General features: G+C 48.5%; 1 protein-coding gene across 2 annotated transcripts; it reads left to right on the top strand.

Annotated features, from left to right (window-relative positions):
• Nucleotides 1-15,522: 15,522 nt before the first annotated feature.
• Nucleotides 15,523-18,832, top strand: CXCR3 (C-X-C motif chemokine receptor 3). Of its 2 annotated transcripts, XM_025276275.2 has the most exons (3): nt 15,523-15,611; nt 16,241-16,329; nt 17,521-18,832. In XM_025276275.2, exons 2-3 carry the CDS (start codon nt 16,318-16,320, stop codon nt 18,607-18,609), a joined length of 1,101 nt encoding a protein of 366 aa, XP_025132060.1. In that variant the 5' UTR covers nt 15,523-15,611; nt 16,241-16,317; the 3' UTR covers nt 18,610-18,832. The 2 variants fall into 2 exon arrangements, with proteins under 2 accessions (XP_025132060.1, XP_025132059.1); XM_025276274.2 differs by lacking the exon at nt 15,523-15,611 and having other exon boundaries at nt 16,222-16,329.
• The last annotated feature ends 2,396 nt before the right edge of the window (nt 18,833-21,228 follow it).

The raw sequence follows: 21,228 nt of genomic DNA, 5'->3' as shown, positions 1-21,228 counted from the left end.
TTGGGAAGATCCCCTGGAGAAGGAAACAGCTACCTACTCCAGTCAGTATTCTGGCCTGGAGAATTCCGTGGACCATACAGACCATGGGGACACAAAGAGTCAGACACGACTGAGCAACTTTCACTTTCACTAGACCAGACCATGGGTATGGATTTGGGCCAAGTCAGCATTTGCATCTTGGTCCTATCACTAATTTGCTATATCATCATTTCTGAACCTCACTTTCTTTTCCTGCAAAATAATAATAATCCTTGCTCATAGCAACATTATTCACAATAGCCAAAAGATGGAAAACACCAAAATGTCCATTGATGAATGAATGGATAAATAAAATATGATATATCCATACAATGGAATATTATTCAGCCTTAAAAAGGAAGTCCTGCCACATGTTATAACATGAATGAACCTTGAAAATATTATGTTAAGTGGAATAAACGAGTCAAGAAAGGACAAATACTATATGGCTCCACTTACATGAGGTACATAGAGTAGTCAAATGCATAAAAACAGAAAGTAGAATGGTAGTTGCCAGGGGCTAGAGAGAGAGGGGAATGGGAGTTAGTGTTTCATGAGAACAATTTCAGTTGAGAAAGATGAAAAGAGCTCTGGAGATAGTAGTGATGTTGTACAAGACTTCGAATATACTTAATGCCACTGAACTGTACCCAGAAATAATTGAGAGTAAACTTTATGTGTATTTTGCCACAGTTTTTAAAAGTTGCATGCCAGCTGCCAAAGTAAAAGCACTTACGTTAAAATGAAGTGAAGTCGCTCAGTCATGTCCGACTCTTTATGACCCTGTGGACTGTAACCTACCAGGCTCCTCCGTCCATGGGATTTTCCAAGCAAGAGTACTGGAGTGGGTCGCCATTTCCTTCTCCAGGAGATCTTCCTGACCCAGGGATCGAATCCAGGTCTTCCGCATTGTAGGCAGATGCTTTACCATCTGAGCCACTAAAGAAGTCCATGTTAAAATAATATGTCTAAATTAAATGACTCAAAACAAAGAGTCTGAATCCACGTTGACATATAGTTCTTACTCCATCCCATCACTGTGGGAGGAGAAGGCTGAGAGTCAGACATAAAATGCAGTAAATAGAGTATTCTTCCTGACATTTATGTGCTGTGCCATGCTTAGTTGCTCAGTCATGTCCGACTGTTTGTGACCCCATGGACTGTAGTCCTCCAAGCTCCTCTCTCCATGGGGATTCTCCAGGCAAGAATGCTACAGTAGGTGGTCATGCCCTCCTCCAACGGGTCTTCCCAACCCAGGGATCAAACCCAGGTCTCCCTCATTGCAGGCAGATTCTTTACTGACTGAGCCACCAGGGAAGCCCCCTGATATTTATAATTATTCAAAATAAGTTAGAACTTTGAAGTTTACAAAAGACAGCTTCAAAGCCACCATCTTATCCTTTCAGTAGACTGAAATAATTTGGGATTTTGAGGCTAAATGTGATATTCTATATGTGAAGAATCCATTACCTATCATAAAAATGTATCTATGATTCCTTGTCCCCAACAAAGGTTAAAATAGTAAGCTTTATATGATGTATAGTTAGTTAATGTTAGTCGCTCAATCGTGTCTGACTCTTTACAACCCCATGGACTATAGTCCACCAGGCTCCCCTGTCCATGAAATTCTCCAGGCAAGAATACTGGAATGGGTAGCCATTCCCTTCTCCAGGGGATCTTCCCGACCCAGGGGTCAAATCTGGGTGTCCCGCATTGCAGGCAGATTCTTTACTGTCTGAGCCACCAGGGAAGCCCCTTGTGATGTGTATTTTACCACAATTTTTTAAACGAGGAAAAACTAGCAATAATGCCTGCCTGGCTTATTTCCTCAGAGAGCTAGGGGATTAAGGAAATAGTGGACAGAAAAGACCTGGATAAAACCCCATGGAGTGTTAATTCACTATATTCCAATATAAAAATTTTTTAATGTTTTTAAAAAGACCCCCATGAAAAAAGGAAGTATTCCTTTTTGGAAGCACCAACATCAAAAAGATTTAGTCCATCATTATAAAGCCTCATACCAGTTAGCTTAAACCTCAAACTTACATTTAATACTTTGGTACCAAAAACACTTGGCCCATTCTAAAGGCCAACTTCTCATTCAGAGAGTCAGCAGGGTTGCTGAAGACCCCCCAGCCTCAGCCTCTGCGATTGTGGCAGAGTTGCCTCCTCCAGCTGGGCCAGAAGGGAATAGAGGTTGCTGACCAGTGGGCCCAGACCAAGGGCTTTCCCTTCTTTTATTAAATAAACACCACCTCCTCTTTCTTTCCCACAATCTTTGGCAGCTCTCTGCTGGGTCCCTTTGTCCTGCCAGCCCTGGTCCTGTAGACTCTGGCTGGGGGCTGAGGTTCTCACACATCTGTAGCTCCAGAGACACTTTCTGCTTTGTCTCTGTCCCTCACACTTACTGAGCATCTCCCCACCCTCCCCGTACAGAGGCAGCCAATGTTCCTGGCACTTTCCTTATTATCTTCCTGAGAAGGTCAAGAGGGTTAATTATGGATGTCAACATTATGAACCTTGTTACTATTCTTATAGATAATATTCACTAACAGCTCTATTTTTACATTCTCATCATACGGACACTATTGTCCAAGTGGTTTTCCACTCTTGCTACTCGTTACAATTACCTGGAGAGCTCTTGAAAACCACCCATACCCAGACGCCCTCCCTGGCCTAATTAAATTAGTACAGCGCAGTCACCACTCTCTATCTGGCGTAATTACCTCTCCATGTCTTTGTACGAAGTGGGTCCTAGTCCTTGACACACAAAAAGAATCAGCAGGAGATCTTGGTCAATATTCAGCCTCATTCTTCCACCCTGAGGAGAGCCTGACAATTACAGTATCCTTTTATGTTTTCAAGTTGTTTCTTCCTGTGCTCTACTCCCATATCCACTTCTATTCTTTCTAAAAACCCATTTTTCTCAGCTCACCATTTCTCAAAATAGAGGAGTTGTGGGAAATAGGGGAGACAGTGACTGGTTGGCTGATAATGGTTCCCAAAGATCTGTCCTTAGGCCACAGAACCTGTTAAATGTCATCTTGTTTGGAAACAAGGTCTTGACAGATATAATTAAGTTAAAGATCTTGAGATGAGGAATCAATCCTGGATTATCTGGGTGGGCCCTAAATGCCATCACAATTGTCCTTATAAGAGAGAGATAGAGGGAGATTAGACACATAGATGAGGGAGAGGCCATATAAAGATGGAGGCAGATATTGGAGCCATGGTTACAAGACAAGGCATGTGGAAAAGTGAAAGAAAGTGTTAGTTACTCACTCATGCCCAAGTCATTGTGATCCCATGGACTGTAGCCCTCCAGGTTCCTCTGTCCACGGAATTCTCCAGGCAAGAATACTGGAGTGGGTAGCCATTCCCTTCTCCAGGCGATCCTCCTGACCCAGGGATCCAATCCAGGTCTCTCGCATTGCAGGTGGATTCTTTACCCCTTGAGCCACCACGGAAAGTGGGCTAACAGCTAAAAGAGCCAAGAACAGATTGTCCCCTAGAGCCTCTGAAGGGAGTGTGGCCTTGCCAGCACCTTGATTTTGGATGACTGGCCTATAGATACTGTGAAGGAATAGATTTCTGGAGTTTTAAACTACCCAGTTTGTGGTAATTTGTTACCACAGCCTTAGTAAACTAATATGGTAACCAAATGAGTTTGGGTACTCTTGTCTTTACAGCAGAAGCTCCCCAAACCTCTATGCTAATATGCATTATTTCCCAAGCACTGCTGCTGCTGCTGCTGCTAAGTCACTTCAGTCGTGTCTGACCCTGTGCAACCCCATAGATGGCAGCCCACCAGGCTCCGCGGTCCCTGGGATTCTCCAGGCAAGAACTCTGGAGCGGGTTGCCATTTCCTTCTCCAATGCATGAAAGTGAAAAGTGAAAGTGAAGTCACTCAGTCGTGTCCGACTCTTCACGACCCCATGGACTGCAGCTTACCAGGCTCCTCCGCCCATGGGATTCTCCAGGCAAGAGTACTGGAGTGGGTTGCCATTGCCTTCTCCTTCCCAAACACAGGTCCTAGAAAAGTACTCCCCAGAATACAGCTTGTGCTAGGTCACATGCTTGACAGCAGCAATGCCAGGTCGTATGCTTGAGAGTTATAGCCGTCTATATATAAATACATGCACTCACTCGATAAATATATATGAACCCTTACTATGAGTCAGAAACTATTGAAGGCCCTAAGAATATAGTAATTAAAATAATAAAACTGTATCTCTTGTGAAAAGTATACTTTAATGGAGTGATCAATCAATAAACAAATAAGCAAATAAACAGCAGGTGATAATGAATATCAAATAAGCTAAAGGGACAGACTGGTTCCAAATAGGAAAAGGAGTACATCAAGGCTGTATATTGTCACCCTGCTTATTTCACTTATGTGTAGAGTACATCATGAAAAACGCTGGGCTGGAAGAAGCACAAGCTGGAATCAAGATTGCCAGGAGAAATATCAATAACCTCAGATATGTAGATGACACCACCCTTATGGCAGAAAACTAAGAAGAACTAAAGAGCCTCTTGCTGAAAGTGAAAGAGGAGAGTGAAAAAGTTGGCTTAAAGCTCAACATTCAGAAAACTAAGATCATGGCATCTGGTCCCATCACTTCATGGCAAATAGATGGGGAAACAGTGGCTGACTTTATTTTGGGGGCTCCAAAATCACTGTAGATGGTGATTGCAACCATGAAATTAAAAGACGCTTACTCTGTGGAAGGAAAGTTATGACCAACCTAGACAACATATTAAAAAGCAGAGACATTACTTTGCCAACAAAGCTCTGTCTAGTCAAGGCTATGGTTTTTCCAGTGGTCATGTATGGATGTGAGAGTATGGACTATAAAGAAAGCTGAGCACCGAAGAATTGATGCTTTTGAACTGTGGTGTTGGAAAAGACTCTTGAGAGTCCCTTGGACTGCGAGGAGGTCCAACCAGTCCATCCTAAAGGAAATCAGTCCTGGGTGTCCATTGGAAGGACTGACGTTGAAGTTGAAACCCCAGTACTTTGGCCACCTCATGCGAAGAGCTGACTCATTGGAAAAGACCCTGATGCTGGGAAAGATTGAGGGCAGGAGGAGAAGGGGATGACAGAGGATGAGATGGTTGGATAGCATCACCAACTCAATGGACATGAATTTGGGTAAACTCTGGGAGTTGGTGATGGACAGGGAGGCCTGGCATGCTGCAGTTCATGGGGTCGCAAAGAGTCGGACATGACTGAGCAACTGAACTGAACTGAAAGGGACAGTAAGGGATGGGGTGGCTACTTTAAAGTGGTTGTCAAAGAAGGCCAGGTGTTTCACTGGGTGATTTTCCTAAATTTGTTTCATGTAATCTCTTAAACAAACATTTCGTCCTTTTCATATGAGGTAGATATCATCTCCACTTTGCAGATGTGGAAACTGAGATTAGGGAAGCGAAGTGATTTACCCAAATCATATAGCTGTTGAGTGGCCAATACGAGATTGAAACCCAGGCCAGTCAGACACCAAACAAAGCCCATTTACTACCACCATGCTGCACAGTTCTTGTCCTCAGTAGGACTCCTGCTGAGGTCTTCCTGAGCCTGTCTTGGTCTTTCTATACTTGTTCAATGATTCCCAGGGAAGTGAGTGGTTCCAAGGGGAAGAAGGCTGGAGGAGAGAGATCAGATAGCCAAGGACACTTCTAGTCAGAGACTTGCCCCACAGAAGAATTTCAACCCATTTCTATCTTTGGAAGGTAGGCAGAGGGTACTGAAACTTCCTACTTCTTGCCTTGGGTCTTCTCACCTCTCCTTTCTGTCAGCCTTGTCACCTAGGGCCCTCAGGGCAGAGCCATGGTGTCCAGATAAAGCGACTCTGTAATGCCTTCCTGTCTCTGAGCTGTACCTCTGAGTCCTAGACAGTGGGCAGGCCTCGGGTAGAGACCAACCAAGCATGAAAACTTGGGGTATGCTTGCAACAGTGTGGGACTCAGTTTGGTTACCATATAGGATGCACAAAGCAGAGAGGAGAATCGGGCTGCACAGGAGGCTGAGATCACAGAAGGCTTTGAAAGCAGGTCAAGAGAACAGCCTCCATTCTCTGTACTGGTATTTGCCAAAGTGCATCCTACAGATAACTCACATTTGGGGATAACAATAGCAGGAACAGGAAGAGGTATTATGTGAGAAAGTGAAGTTTCCTTGTCACTAATTTGGAATTCAAAGAAGCTAAACAGACCCCTTTCATGCCAAACTTCCCAGACCTGACATGAGGGTAGGGGACCAGCTCAGGAGCCACAATGGATGCCGTCCTCACAGCAAAGATGAATGGAAATCCAGGAGAGGCAGACTGGGCTAGCAGTGGCCAATCAGTGTTGTGGATTCCAGCTGTAAATCACCTTCTCTCTCCCCTCCCTGCCACCCCTGCTACTCACACTTCAGCGAACGCTACTGCTGCTGCTGCTGCTAAGTCGCTTCAGTCGTGTCCGACTCTGTGCGACCCCATAGACGGCAGCCCACCAGGCTTCCCTGTCCCTGGGATTCTCCAGGCAAGAACACTGGAGTGGGTTGCCATTTCCTTCTCCAATGCATGAAAGTGAACAAACACTATCCCTCCCATTAACTTGTCTCCTTACACCTACCTGCCCCAAACCGTCCCCTCACACCCATTCTCCTCAACCATCTTATCCTATGCCTCTTCACGTGCAAGCACTTCTTAGCTACACGATACACCACTGTGCACGTGCATGTATGCTCAGCCGTGTCTGACTCTTCGCGACCCTATGGACTCTAACCCACCAGGCTCCTCCGTCCATGGGATTCGCCAGGTAGGAATACCAGAGTGGGTTGCCATTTCCTCCTCCAGGGGACCTTCTGGACCCAGGGACTGAACGTGCATCTCTTGTGTCTTCTGCATGGGTAGCAGGTTCTTTACCAGCTGAGCCACTATAGTAGTTTATAAATCCTCTGGGTAGTTATGTGAAAGACTGCAGTCACTAGCAAATATGCTAAAAATTCATCTGAATTTCACAGAGGGTTTGTTCTAAGCCCTTCTCTTAAAAAAAAGTCTAGAAAAAAAAGAGAAAAAAAAAGTCTAGAATTTTAAAAAATATATCAATTCTTTTTTTTTTTTAAGACCCAGACAGGCTCATCTGAGCTTGGAGCTTTAGCACACTGTGGGTTTCCATGGTAACCACCTCGCATTCCAGACTCCTGTCCTTCACTTCCCTTCTGGCACTGGCTGTGAAATATGCCTGAGGAGCCTCTGTTGTCGCAGGAGTGGCCCTGCCTTCATTTCTGCAGCAGCCCCCGCACTGGCCTCGCCACTCTGGAACCTTGGTTGAGGTTTAGGATTTGCGTATTGAGCTGCACATTCATCCTGGGCCCAGCTGCAGCTCAGCTTCAGGAGCCTCTGCTTCTCTTAAAATCATGTAAATCATGTAATAGCCTTTTCAAACTCAAGACAGTAGAGCAGGGTTGTTAAGAATGTGTATTTTGAAGCCAGACTGCTGGGTTTGAAAGCCTGGCTCTGTCACTTACCAGCTGTTTCACCTCATATGAGTTACTTCACCTATTTGAATCTGTTCTCTCACCTTTAAAATAGGAATAAAAATAGAATCTCTCAAAGAGTTGTTAGGATATGTATGTGTAAAGGTGCTTCAAATAGCATGATAAGTGCTATATAAGCATTACTGATTAGTATTACTGTTGTTGTTGTCTGTCCCCTCATCAACAGACATTTTGGCCAAGTTGGCAATTAACATGGTATTCTGTGAGTGAGGAACTTGGGGGTATCGCAAGGGAAAGCATGTTTTCAATTTGGTGTCTCCTCAAGCTCCTTTTAAGTCCCTAGTCCAGAGCAAGGCTCAGCTTCTACACCTAGTCCCCTCTGCATCTAGAAGGAAACTCACCCCATCACCAGAAGACCTGGGCTGGGATCAAACTGTCATTTGGGCCCACAAACAAAGACGTCAGCGCTCTGACCAATTCAGCAACTCAGGACCAAGGCTTAGGCTTTCCAGTTTGGGGTGTGCAGTACCTCAATGCAAATGAAGCTGCCCCCAGACATAAAAAACAAAATTACCATTACCCAAGTGGGAAATGAGCGGGGAGGGAGTTTGGTATTAGCAGATACAAACTCTATTTATAAAATAGATAAACAACAAGGTCCCACTGTATAACACAGGGAACTATATTCAATATCTTGCAATAAACCATAATGGGAAAGATTAAGAAAAAGGATAGATATATATGTCTAACTATTGCTGTACACTAGAAACTAACACAATGTAAAACAACTATACGTCAACAAAAAAGCTAAATAAATACAAATTTTTTTTAAATGAAGCTGCCCCCAGGGTGTACCGAGTCCTGGGAGGACCTCAGCAGCCACAGTGAGGAGGGTGGCACTGACCGTGCAGCAGGCCTTGACTGGAGCACCTCGATATATGCAGCATACTAACTCTGTTCATCCACGGAGGGAAACCAAAGCACAGAGAAGTGAAGCAACCAGTGCAAGGTCACACAGCTAGCAAATAGCAGAGCCAGGAATCCAATCCAGACAGCCTGGACAGCAGGCTGCTCCAGAGTCCATCTGCTCACCTGCTCTGCCACACTGCCTGGCATGGAGCCAGTTCATTTCTGGCCAGATGAACCCGAATGCCTGTACCTGTGCAGATGACTTAGCGCCTGCACGCATGCTAAGTCGTTCGGTCATGTCTGACTCTTTTCAACCCCATGGACAGTAGCCCACTAGGCTCCTCTATCCATGGGATTTCCCAGGCAAGAATACTGGAGTGAGTTGCCATGCACTCCTCCAGGGGAATCTTCCTGACCCAGGAATCAAACCCATGTCTCTTACATATTCTGCATTGGCTTATCACTAGCACCACCTGCCAAGCTCCCTAGTTGGACACATATGGGACCAACACAAATGAGCGGCAAGTCCAGAACATGTGGCGGCCTTCTCGGGACATGTGGACAAAAAGTCCCCCAGGCCACCAACACATGGGATTTTTGGAAATTAGTTTGGCTAGCTGAGGAATTTTCTAGAAGACCAGAGTCCAGGCAGGTAGAGTTCAGACCAGAGTCAGGCCCATCAGCAAGGGGCTTTCCTGGGAGGCCAGCTTAATACACAACTGGGTTCTCTTCGAGATAAGGACCCAGGGAGAGACGCTACCATTCAGCAGCCTCTGCTCAGTGGAGTTCCTTAGTGGCAGGCACCATAGTTTCCGGGGTGTGCCTTTTCCTCTTCGTGGGAGCCCAATAGCAGCCAAACACCCCACCCAGACCACTAGCTCCTCAGGGAGAGCAGCCTCCCAGGCAGGGTCCTCACCCAACATGGCAGGACCACTTCTTTTGGGAACAAGAACTCCAGGCTCTCAGCTGGTAACACCCTCTGAAGGACACAAGCCCCAATCCCTTCTCTTCAACCAGCCTGAGCCAAGAGTGGGGTCACCCTGACAGCCTCAGGCACAGGCTATATTCTCTGAGAGGTCGTGAAGGGCTTGGAGGAGTATATGGGCTGCCAGTGCCTTCCACCTAGAGAGCCAGTGACACTTCCCTTCCTGGCTCAGAAGGCAGTGGGGAAAATTGGGAGGACCTCCAGGCCGAGAGGTTGGAGGCAGCCAGATGGTGGGAAAGGGGAAAGGAGAAGCCAGAAGCAAATGGAGGCTGGAGGAGAGGAGGGAAGGGGACTGAGCCACAGAAGGGAGTTCCCAGGGATGAGGCCAAAGGACCCAGCCAGCGAGTATTTGCTCCCAGGCCACTTCAGATCCACCTTCTTCTCACAAGGCCTCTAAACTTATCCTAGGAATAGCATCTGATACCAAACCCATCCTGCATGACAGAGATCCTTTCAGCAACTTTTATTTTGATATAGTTTCAAATGTACAGAAAAGTTTCAAGAATAGTACAAAGACCTCCTTTATACCCTTTCCCAGTATCACCAATTATTAGCACGCTGACCCAGTGCCTTTATACTTTGTGCATTTTCTCTCACTCTGCATATCTGTTTTCCAAGTTATATGAAAGAAAGTTGCAGATGTGATAGCCTTTTGCCCCTAAATTCCTCAGTCATAATTTATACAAAGATATTCATTTGCATTATCAAACTTTGCAAAATGGCATGGGTATAAGGTTTTTATCTTATCTCCAGAACATGTTCAAATTTCACCAATTGTCCCAGGTTTTTAGCTTAATTTTATTTTCCTTTTGGATTTTTTTTTAATCATGCAGCTAATAGTGAATCTGATCTCCTTGTAAAATGTTACAAAGAAGGCCAAAGTTGTCCTCTTTGAACATCACTCTCCATCCCAGTCCCTCTCACCTTAAAAGGCATGATAGTGTAATGGGTGAGAGCAGGAGTTCTCTGCTGCTTGCTGGCTGTGTGGCTTTGAGCATGTTGCTTAAACTGTGTTTCTGCTGTCTGTAAAATGGGGATGATAATAGTAGCAATGTCATAGTTACTACATAGTTGTATTAAATGAGTTCATCCCAATAAAGCTCTCAGAATAGCACCTGGTGCATAATTAAGTAATCAGTAGATGTCAGCTTGTCTTATTATCCCATTTGATCTCACTCCATTGGGTGACCCAAGGAAGTTTAAGAAGCAAACGTTGGGCCTGCCAGTGACTTTGTTCCATGGGGTGGCACAGCCAAGCAGCGCAGGGGAATAGCCTCTACCTGCTCACTGTGGGAGTGATGGGGACTCAAGAGTCCATCAAGGTTAGATGCACTCCAATGTTCACAGCAGCACTGTTGCCAATAGTCAAGACATGGAAGCAACCTAAATGTCCATCAACAGATGAATGGATAAAGGTGAGGTGTATGTATACAATGGAATGTTGCTGCTGCTGCTGCTGCTAAGTCGCTTCAGTCATGACCGACTCTGTGCGATGCCATAGACGGAAGCCCACCAGGCTCCGTTACTCAGCCATAAAAATGAATGAAATAATGCCATTGGCAGCAACATGGATGAACCTAGAGATTATGATACTAAATGAAGTAAGTCAGACAAAGACAAATACCATTTGATATCACTTATATGTGGAATCTAAAATATGATGAACTTTTTATGAAACAGACTCACAGACATAGAAGCAAACTTAGGTTACCAAAGGGGAAATGGGGTGGAGGAGGCATCAATTTAGGAAATTTGGGATTAGCAGATACCAACTACTATAGATAAAATAGATAAACAATAAGGTCCTATTGGTATGGCATAGAGAACTATATTCAATATCTTGTAATAAACTATAATGGAAAAGAATATTTTAAAAAGAATATATGTATATATATATATGTGGAGGAGGGCATGGCAATCCACACCAGTATTCTTGCCTGGAGAATCCCATGGACAGAGGATCCTGGTGAGCTATGGTTCATAGCACTGCAAAGAGTTGGACGTGACTGAAGTGATTTAGCATGCATACATTCATATATATATATATATATATATATATCTGGATGACTTTGCTGTGCACCAGAAACTAACACAACATTATAAATCAACTATACTTAGATTTAAAAAAAGAATTCATCAAAGTCAGCCTTCCATGATAGAAATTTTGTGTGTTCCCAATGTTGCTACTTGCACCTCTGGAGAGTCTGGACAGGCCCCAGAGCAGGGCTGCAAGGCGTGATGGGAACAGATGCACACTGGCTGCAGATGTGGGGAATTCTCCAAGTTGGGTCTTCAGGAGCCTGCAGCGGAATGGAGACTTCCATAAGTACCAGAGATCCTCCTGCAGGTGTCACAAAAGGGGTCTGGCACTTGGCAGATTTTTGCTTGGTCCTCTGGGTTCCTCATCCTGGAGACTCTGACATTTCCTCTCCCTAGTAAATGAGGAGGAGCAGGGCAGAAGAATGGAGATTTGGTGAGGTCCACCAAAGCTCCCTCTAGGGCATGAGCCCCGACGGGTGAACACCTGCCCTTACACAAGATGCCTGGGTGAAGCTGTATGGTGAATAAGGTATGGCTCCTGAAAGATCCAATCCTTGGGCATGATTGTGAGTACTGGGAGAGCACATTAGAAAGTAGCCTGGATAGGAATGTTGTGACAAACCCTTCTAGCTGACTAGCTTGGGACAGGTTGCTTCATCTTTCTGAACCTTCACTCCATTCTACAAAATGAGTACAGCAAGCTCTGCCTCCCCAGGAGGCTGAAAGATTTAAAGGAGATCATGTGTTACAAAGCCAAGAGCCTGCCAAGTAGAAGATACTTGTATTTATCAGTTCCCAGGCACTGCTGGTATGTGGACAGGATAACAGGAAGGTCATTGTGCTTGTTCCCATGGCTTGGATCCTGAACTATTCTCCAGCTCTCTCCCTACTCTCACACATACCTTCTTTTCCAACCAGACTGCGTGCCCCTGGACTGACAAGCTCTTCCTCACTTCCTGGCCTTGGCATCTCCTGTTCCCATGGCCTGACATGCCTTGTCTCCCTTTGCCACCTGACAAATGGCAGCAACATCCTCCTTCCTATAGCTTGGGGGCTTAGTCTCATGGGCCTGGACTGCTGAGGCTCCAGCCCACGGCCCCAGCCCTTAGGAAGGACTTGCCTCCGTCAGGCTCAGAGCTACAGGGAAAAGGGCAAAGGAGGGGTGGTTCCCAATCCCTGGGCCTCCCTGTGACTTAAGCTCTCCTTCTCTGAAATCCAGAGCCAGCAGAAGGAAGCAGAGTCCCAGCACTGCCTGGGCCTCCTATACTCCTTCCTGGGATTAGGATTCTTCTTCATTTCGTGTAAGAAAGGCTCTGCCCCAGCCTAGCCCACTGCCTGAACCCCACGGAAAGCTTGGGCTTCACTGAGCCTGCTCGCCTGAGGGCTGGGGACAGCCAGCCAAAGGACTTTGGGAGCAGGGCTTCCAGTGGTACACTTGCGAGAGAGGCTGTGAAACAGCAGACACTGAGGGGGAGGAGGAGGAAGTGGCCCCTTTCCCTGGCTGGCCTGACAGACAGCTGTGGAGGCCCTCCTTCCTGTGAGGGACCAGGCCCAGGGCTCAGATCTTTGAGCCTCCCAGCTCCTCAAACCACAGCCCAGAGGTGTGAAAGAGAGAAAAAAAAACAGGGGGAGGGGTGGCAGAGAAAAGACAGGTGCACATTTCACACCTTGACCACAGGTGGGGCCCGGAGCAGCTTCACTCTGACTAACTTCCTTCTAAAGCTTCCCCCCTGGCGGCTCAGAAGGCCAGAAGCAGAAGGGCATAGCCACCAGAACTCAGGGTGCAGGCCCCTGGCTAGGTGGGTCTTCCCCAGGACTCGGTCTGCTTGGGACCTGGTCTGGGGGCTTCTTGGGACACGAGGGGCCAAATTCGAGGGCCAGGCGAGGACTTGGCTTGGCACAATGACCCAGGCAATTTCTCAGGCAGGTGAGCGGTGAGAGAGAGCAGCAGCCCACTGTAGACCTGACCTTCTGCGGCCTCGGGAGGGGCTGATCTGGAAAGTTACCAGAAGGGGAGGAAACTGCTGCTCACTGGGTACTTTACTCTGTGCCACATGTATTGTTTACAGTTCACAGAACAGCCCTGACACATGTTTACTATTTTTATCCCTACTTTCCAAATGAGGGAACCAAGGTAGAGAGATAAAATGATTCTCTAAGGTGACATATTGGCATAGCCAGAGGATTAGAGCAGGACTGGTCAAACCCTCCCAGCTAAGGCGAGGGGCAGCCTTTCAGAAGGATCCATCCTCCACCATGTCCCTGATGTGAAAGGGCTCCCAGCACCTCTGGGTTTGTGGCCAGTATCCCTCACACTCAACATTCTCAGCTCTGCTTCTATTAATGGCTGACCCTGTGCAGGGGCCTCACAGCCTTGGTCATCTCAGATCATCTTGTAACAACCCTGCCGAGACCAGCTCAAAACTGTTATGTCGTTGGTCCAAGGTCACACACCTTGAGCAAGGCTGAGTCAGAGCTGGAGCCAAACAAATTCAGCATTTTTCCCATTCTTCCCACCTCATCACAGGCTTCTCAGGTGGTGGCAATGGTCAAGAATCCACCTGCCAATGCAGGAGAAGCAGGTTCAATCCCTGGGTTGTGAAGATCCCCTGGGGAAGGGAATGGCTACCCAGTCCAGTATTCTTGCTTATAGATTTCCATGGACAGAGGAACCTGGTGGGCTGCAGTCCGTGGGGTCACAAAAAAGTCAGACACGACTGAGCAAATGAGCCCGCACACACATACTGCATCTTGGCCACACAGGGAGCAGTGGGAACAGCCCACCCCATAGCCCAGGCTAGCCAACTCAGAAAAGAAAGCTCTCTGCCCCTTTCCAATGGTCTTATCTGAACTTCTCTTGTTTTTCCTTTCCAGCAACCCATGAAGGTGGGGATAGTGGTTCCCATGTGGCAAATGAGGAGACTAGGACACAGGAAGGAGGCCAGAGATCCAGAGACTTTGAAATGTCACATGGGCCTGTACACTCCAACATGTGCCTGGAAGACCCACATCAGGTTGTCAACTTCTCCCAACACAAGATTTTTCCAAAACCGTTAACTATTGTCACCATCAATTCATAAAGAAAAGATCTTTCTAATACCAAAAAGCAGGCGAAGGGTATGAATGCAGAATACAAGAACTCCCTTTAAGTTGAACAGATAGAGCTCCTTGTTTTCCTCCTTCTATCATGTGTGGAAGCCCAGGGAATGGAAACTCTTCATGGGATGGCACTGCAAACCATGGTCCCAGCTCCCCCGCCCCCACCCGCAGGCCATCACCTGCCAAGTCCTGTCTTTCCTAACTGCCAAGGCTTCTGGAATCCTCCCACGCTCCCCTACTTGTGTTGCTCCTGACCTCCTCCAAGCCTTTAGTTCCCTCTGGCCTGGATCCTGCAAGTGACAAGCTGCTTAGAGGGAAAACAGTCACATCTTCTGACCACGGGAGGTGGGGAAGGGCCTTGCTGCCTCCCAAGTGTGCGTTTTGTCAGAAAGTTTGAGCTGAATTCCAGGCCTGAGCCTGGAGGCTCAGGTGACACATTCTGACTGAAAACTGGACCCCAAAGCCGTGGCCTCTGTCTCAATCTCTCTCTTCTCCCTCTCTCTCTCTGCTTTTCGTCTGTGAGGAGAAAGGGAAACTGCTTGGTGAGGCAAAGGGCCACCTTTCCCCTCTGTTAATGAGAGCAGGGAGGGGAGAAGAGGGCAGAGGGGGCACCAGGCTAGGTGGGGGAGGAACTTTTGCAGTGCGCAGCTATAAAGAGACTGGTTTGCTCCACAAACGCTTTTACAGCCTTTCCTTTAAAAAAGAGATCCCCATGTACTCTTCCCCAACACTTCTCCTCCCCTAGAAGCAACTGCTCTCATGGATTTGTGGTGTGTTCATTCCCTACTTTAACCTTCTAAAACAAACAGCTGTATCCAAAACAAGATGGTATTGTTTTGTGTGTGTGGTTTTTCAAATTTACGTAAGTGGTATCAAACGATACACAGAATTCTATCACTTGCTTCTTCCACTGTTGGTCATTGGCTTTTCTAGATGCCTCCATGTTAAAATATCTAGCTTTTAGTTCATTTGTTTTTACCTGCATGAATACATCACTGTTTATCCATCAAAAAACAGCTGAAGGCAGTGTGAGGCAGAGTAAAGGCAGAGTAAAAGGAGAGTCCAACAACTGTGAGTTCAATCCTAGCACCTAACCTTACTTGCTGTGTCTGGCAAAGGCCTCTCCCCTTTCTGGGTTAGCCATGGGGATACTGCCTATGCAAGGGGCTTGTGTGGCTGAAATGAGGCAGTGTCAGAGAAAGTGCCTGAAGCAACACCCAGCACACAGCCAGTTCATTACTAGCAGTTCCCGTTCCTTGCTCCTGTTGATTAGCGGGGAGGGGCAATGGCGAAGGACTAGAATTTGTGTGTTGGACTGCTCTCAAATATTTTCAGTTTTTAAGAAGGTTAAGCTCCTTTATACAGTTAATACATTTAGCAACCCGGTCTACAGTCATGTGAGATGAACTCCAGCCCAGGACTGATGAGCAGCGGATCTTACCCCTGGCAGCAGGGCTGCCCTGCCCCTGTCAGCTACCTGCTTCTCCCTCAGACCTCTCCTCAAAGCACCTGCCCATGCCCCGCTGCCCCAGCCTTTCTGGTCCCAGGCTTGTGGCCAACTCCCAGCACGGCTACCTTGGGCCAGGGGCGTGGTGGAGTAGGGACTCTGTGGCCTTAGGTCTAAGGAGGTCTGGTGTAGATAACCCCATGGAAGAGGCTGCTGCTGAGAACCGCGTGAAACCCTCACTTCCTCTGTATAGTGCAGGTTCCCGACCACAAGCACCAAAGCAGAGGGGCAGGCAGCACGCGGCCCAGCAGCTAGCGTACCAGCCCAGCCATGGTCCCTGAGGTAAGTGCCGCTGCCCAACCAGGCCAGACCATAGCTATGAGTGGAGAGTCTAGGACATGAGGGGACCGTCAGGACTGGCCCAGAAGTCAGGGCCACCAGAGGGTTGGGTGAACAGGTACAGAATGCAGGGACTGTATAGAAGCAGCACAGGATGGGGTATTCGGAAACCACCTTGGCCACTGACTTGCGAATGACCACAGGCACATCCCTCCCCTTTCTGGCTTTGGTACCTCATCTGCAAAATGCATGAGGTTGAGGCTCACCCCTCACGGCCCCCAAGGCTCCCTTCAGCTCTGACTTGGAACTTAGATCTTCCGTGCTGGACTGAATTGGCACCTGGGAGACCCACAGCTCTGGGATGGTTTGCAGGGAGGTGGGAGAAGGGGAGAAGGAATATTTCTACTAGAGCTTGGTGGGGGAGCCACCCAACTTGGTGGGTGGCAAGCCTCAGTGTAGGGGAGGGGAAAGACAGGGGCAGAAACTTGTGTTGGGGGGCAGCAGTGATTTGTAGAGGGGCCCCATGGGAGACAGGAAGTTGGGGTCCCCAGGCAAGGGCTGAGGAGGGAACAGGAGGGCCAGTGACTGGGAGAGGGGACTGTGGGGAGGTGCCTGGGGAGGAAGGTGGTGGAACTAGGCGTGGCCAGGAACTGAGGACCATAAGCCATGAAGAAAGGGTGAGGAGAGAAGGGGTAGGGAGGGCTCGGGACAGAAGGGAAGCTCTCCCTCTGGTTCACAATCCCTGTGCTGATGGGATGACCCAGAAGGGAGAGAGAGAAGCAGGCTTTGAGAAGGGAAGTTATCAGCCCAGCACCCAGGCCGGGCAGATGGAGCTCAGGGGGGCGGGTTTGGAAGGAAACGCAGGACAGTGGCAGCCTGAAGCCCAGCTGCTTTACAAAAGGTTCCTCAGACTAAATCTTCAAGGAGTGACTTTTGTTTAAGTGAAGGATAGTTGATTTACAAGGTTTCAGGTATACAGCAAAGTGATTCAGTTATGCAGACATAAATATGTATTCTTTCTCAGATTCTTTTCCATTATAGATAAGCTACAAGCTACTTAGTTCCCTGTGCTGTGTGGTAGGCCCCTGTTATTTATCTGTTTTATATACAGTAGTGTGTATCTGTTCATCCCAAATTCCTACTCAAAAGAATAACTTCCAAGGCCTTCACACGCTCTATGCCCTCCCTCCACAGATGAGTGAACGCCAAGAGTTCCAAGCTTCAGATTTTGCCTACCTCCTGGAAAACTCTTCCTATGACTACGGAGAAAATGAGACCTACTTCTGTTGTACTTCCCCACCCTGCCCGCAGGACTTCAGCCTCAACTTCGACCGCACCTTCCTGCCCGTCCTCTACAGCCTCCTCTTTGTGCTGGGGCTTCTGGGTAATGGCATCGTGGCAGCCGTGCTGCTGAGCCAGAGGGCGGCCCTGAGCAGCACCGACACCTTTCTGCTGCACTTGGCCGTGGCCGATGCACTGTTGGTGCTGACACTCCCTCTCTGGGCAGTGGATGCAGCCATCCAGTGGGTCTTTGGCTCTGGCCTCTGCAAAGTGGCGGGTGCACTCTTCAACATCAACTTCTACGCGGGGGCCCTCCTGCTGGCCTGCATCAGCTTCGATCGGTACCTGAGCATTGTGCACGCCACCCAGCTCTACCGCCGGGGCCCCCCGACTCGCGTGGCCCTCACCTGTGTGGCAGTCTGGGGGCTCTGTCTGCTCTTTGCGCTCCCAGACTTCATCTTCCTGTCCTCCCACCATGACAACCGCCTCAATGCCACCCACTGCCAGTATAACTTCCCGCAGGAGGGCCACACGGCTCTGCGCATCCTGCAGCTGGTGGCAGGCTTCCTGCTGCCCCTGCTGGTCATGGCCTATTGCTATGCCCGCATCCTGGCTGTGCTGCTGGTCTCCAGGGGCCAGCGGCGGCTCAGAGCCATGCGGCTGGTGGTGGTGGTGGTGGTGGCCTTTGCCCTCTGCTGGACCCCCTACCACCTGGTGGTGCTGGTGGACACCCTCATGGACCTGGGGGCCTTAGCCCGTAACTGCGGCAGAGAAAGCAGTGTGGACATAGCCAAGTCGGTCACGTCCGGCATGGGCTACATGCACTGCTGCCTCAACCCACTGCTCTACGCCTTTGTGGGCGTCAAGTTCCGAGAGCGGATGTGGGTGCTACTCGTGCGTCTGGGCTGCCCTGACCAGAGGTGCCACCAGCGGCAGCCGTCAGCTTCCCGCCGGGAATCATCCTGGTCTGAGACCACAGAGGCCTCCTACTCAGGCCTGTGAGGCTGGGATAGGGATCCCTCTCCACCTGCCACATTCCAGGCTGTTCCCTCACTCACTTCCCCAACACACACTCCTGGGAGTCCCCTGTGGCCCTAGTCTCCCAAGGAGCCGCCCTCCTGGCTCTGAGGGTTCTGCCATCACTGCTCCTTAGCTGTCCAGCCCCATCCCACTGCTTGAGGGGTGGCCGCCTTCAGGCCCTTCTTACCTTGGCTGCACAGAACCCCACCACCCTCCCAACTCTGTCAACTAGGCCTCAGCCTTCCCCATATGCAGGGAGCATGAGGCAAACAGCATAATGCTCCGCAGTGACTGGCAGTGGTTTCTGAGACTTCTGTATTTGCTCACTTTGACTTTTACATGTAAGACTGCTTCAAACTTTTCAATAAACAAGCTAAACAGGACCACACCGTGTTAGTGCATCTTTACAGCCAGCCCTGCCCAGCCTCTGGGGATGCTCTTCCTGCTTCTCCTGTCTGGCCCTGGGTTTGTGCCAACCAGTGCTGCCTGTCTCCCTTCCTCTGACCTCCTGGGTATACCACTCACTCACAGGGTGAGTGGGTGCAGGGTAAGCAGTTAGTCGACCAGCTGGCTAGACACCGTCTAGGCATAATTTTGGAGAAGGCAATGGCACCCCACTCCAGTACTCTTGCCTGGAAAATCCCATGGATGGAGGAGCCTGGAAGGCTGCAGTCCATGGGGTCGTGGAGGGTCGGACACGACTGAGCGACTTCACTTTCACTTTTCACTTTCATGCACTGGAGAAGGAAATGGCAACCCACTCCAGTACTCTTGCCTGGAGAATCCCATGGATGGAGGAGCCTGGTGGGCTGCAGTCCATGGGGTCGCGAAGAGTCAGACACGACTGAGCGACCTCACTTTCACTTCTCACTTTCATGCATTGGAGAAGGAAATGGCAACCCACTCCAGTGTTCTTGCCTGGAGAATCCCAGGGACGGGGGAGCCTGGTGGGCTGCCGTCTATGGGGTCGCACAGAGTCGGACACGACTGAAGGGACTTAGCAGCAGTAGCAGGCATAATTTGGGGAAGGGGCTTTCAGACATAAGTAAGAGTCCCCGCACTCCAGAAGCTTAGACTGACAAGGAAGATGTGTAGGTGACTACCAAGCAGTCTATGCCACGAGGCTAATGTGTGGCACATGTTCAGAGTACTGTAGCTGGAGCCATTTGGGAAGACTTCTTGGAGACAGAGAAATGAGCAGAACTTAAAGGGCAAGTAGTATTTCCAGGGCAAAGAGAAGGAAAGATGGTATTTCCAGGCAGATGGGAGGGTAGTATACCAAAGGTGGGAAGGCTAAAAACAGTGCTGCTTATTGGAGGAATGGTAAGTGGTCCAAACTGGCTAGAATTAAGGGTTCAGATAGAGAAAGGACTGAAAAGACTGAAAGTTAGTTTGGGACCCAGGTGATGGCATCACAGGTTACAAGGCTGTAGTGGCTATTCATGTTAGAGATGACACAGGCTTTTACTAAGAAAAACAGCAGGGGGATTGGGAGGGAAAAAAAGGGCAATGACTTAACAACACATGTGTGGGCTGCAGGGAGCACCTTCCTGTAGCTATAGCTGGGGTGGGAGTGGAGGAAACTATCAGGGCTCCCCAGGAAGGCAGATGACAGGGCTACTGAGTTAAGCAAAGGCTTGGACCCTTCTTTGGCAGGGGTAGAACCTCTGCACTGTCAGTTCTCCCTGATGAAGTCACCAGTGTGCCATGATCCAGTTTCACAGGCCAGCTGGGCCTTTGCTGAGACTGCCGATATAGCTGGAGGTGGGACTGGAGAAGGACCCAAGGATTTAGCTAGGGAAACTCGCACTACCCTGTGCATATACCCAATCCCATCTAGACTTGTGCTTAAGACTTCAGTTTGTGGCCACTGAAAGAACACCCTCAGCATCTGTAAAGATGAAGGAAAGATGGAAAGATGACAGAATAACGCATCCTGCCTATAAAAAGTATCAGTGATGCTAGACTAGGAAAGATGTTTGGGGTAGGCCGAATAGCAAGTTCCCAAATGTCCACAGTCTAATCCCTAGAACTTGTGAATATGTTAGTATGTTACCTTATTTGGCAAAAGGAAATCGAGATTTTCCTGGATTATCTGGGTGAGCCCAATATTATCACAAGGGTCCTTAAAAGGGAAAGAGGGAGGCAGGAGAGAGAGTCAGAGAAAGAGATGTTGCTGGCTTTCAAGACAGAGGAAGAGGGCCACAAACCAAGGAATGCAAGTAGCCCCTGGATGCTGGGAAGACAAGGAAACTGATTCCCCCAGGGGCTCCAGAGAGGAATGCAGCCCTGCCCACACCTTGAGGTCTGAGGTCTACACCAGGCTTCTGACCCCTTGAGATGGAAGATAATACATTTGTGTTAAGTCACTAACCTCCTGGTAATGTTTTGGCAGAAATAACAAAAAAGTACAACACTGATTCCAGTCTATATTCCAGACACCTCCCCAAAGTGGGGAGGTTGTTTAAGTGCTTAGGGGCAGTCACAAAAATCCAAGAGAAACCCGAAGTGGAGGCTGTTCTTCCAGACACATCCTGGAAAGCTTATGAAATCAGGGGTCTTGGACAAAAGACCCAAGGGTTTGTTCCGCTCTGGACATGG

This window comes from Bubalus bubalis, chromosome X (assembly GCF_019923935.1).
Source record: "Bubalus bubalis isolate 160015118507 breed Murrah chromosome X, NDDB_SH_1, whole genome shotgun sequence".
Classification (NCBI taxonomy): domain Eukaryota; kingdom Metazoa; phylum Chordata; class Mammalia; order Artiodactyla; family Bovidae; genus Bubalus; species Bubalus bubalis.
Note: the sequence above shows the minus strand (reverse complement) of the source record. Positions and strands in the feature narration are given on the sequence as shown.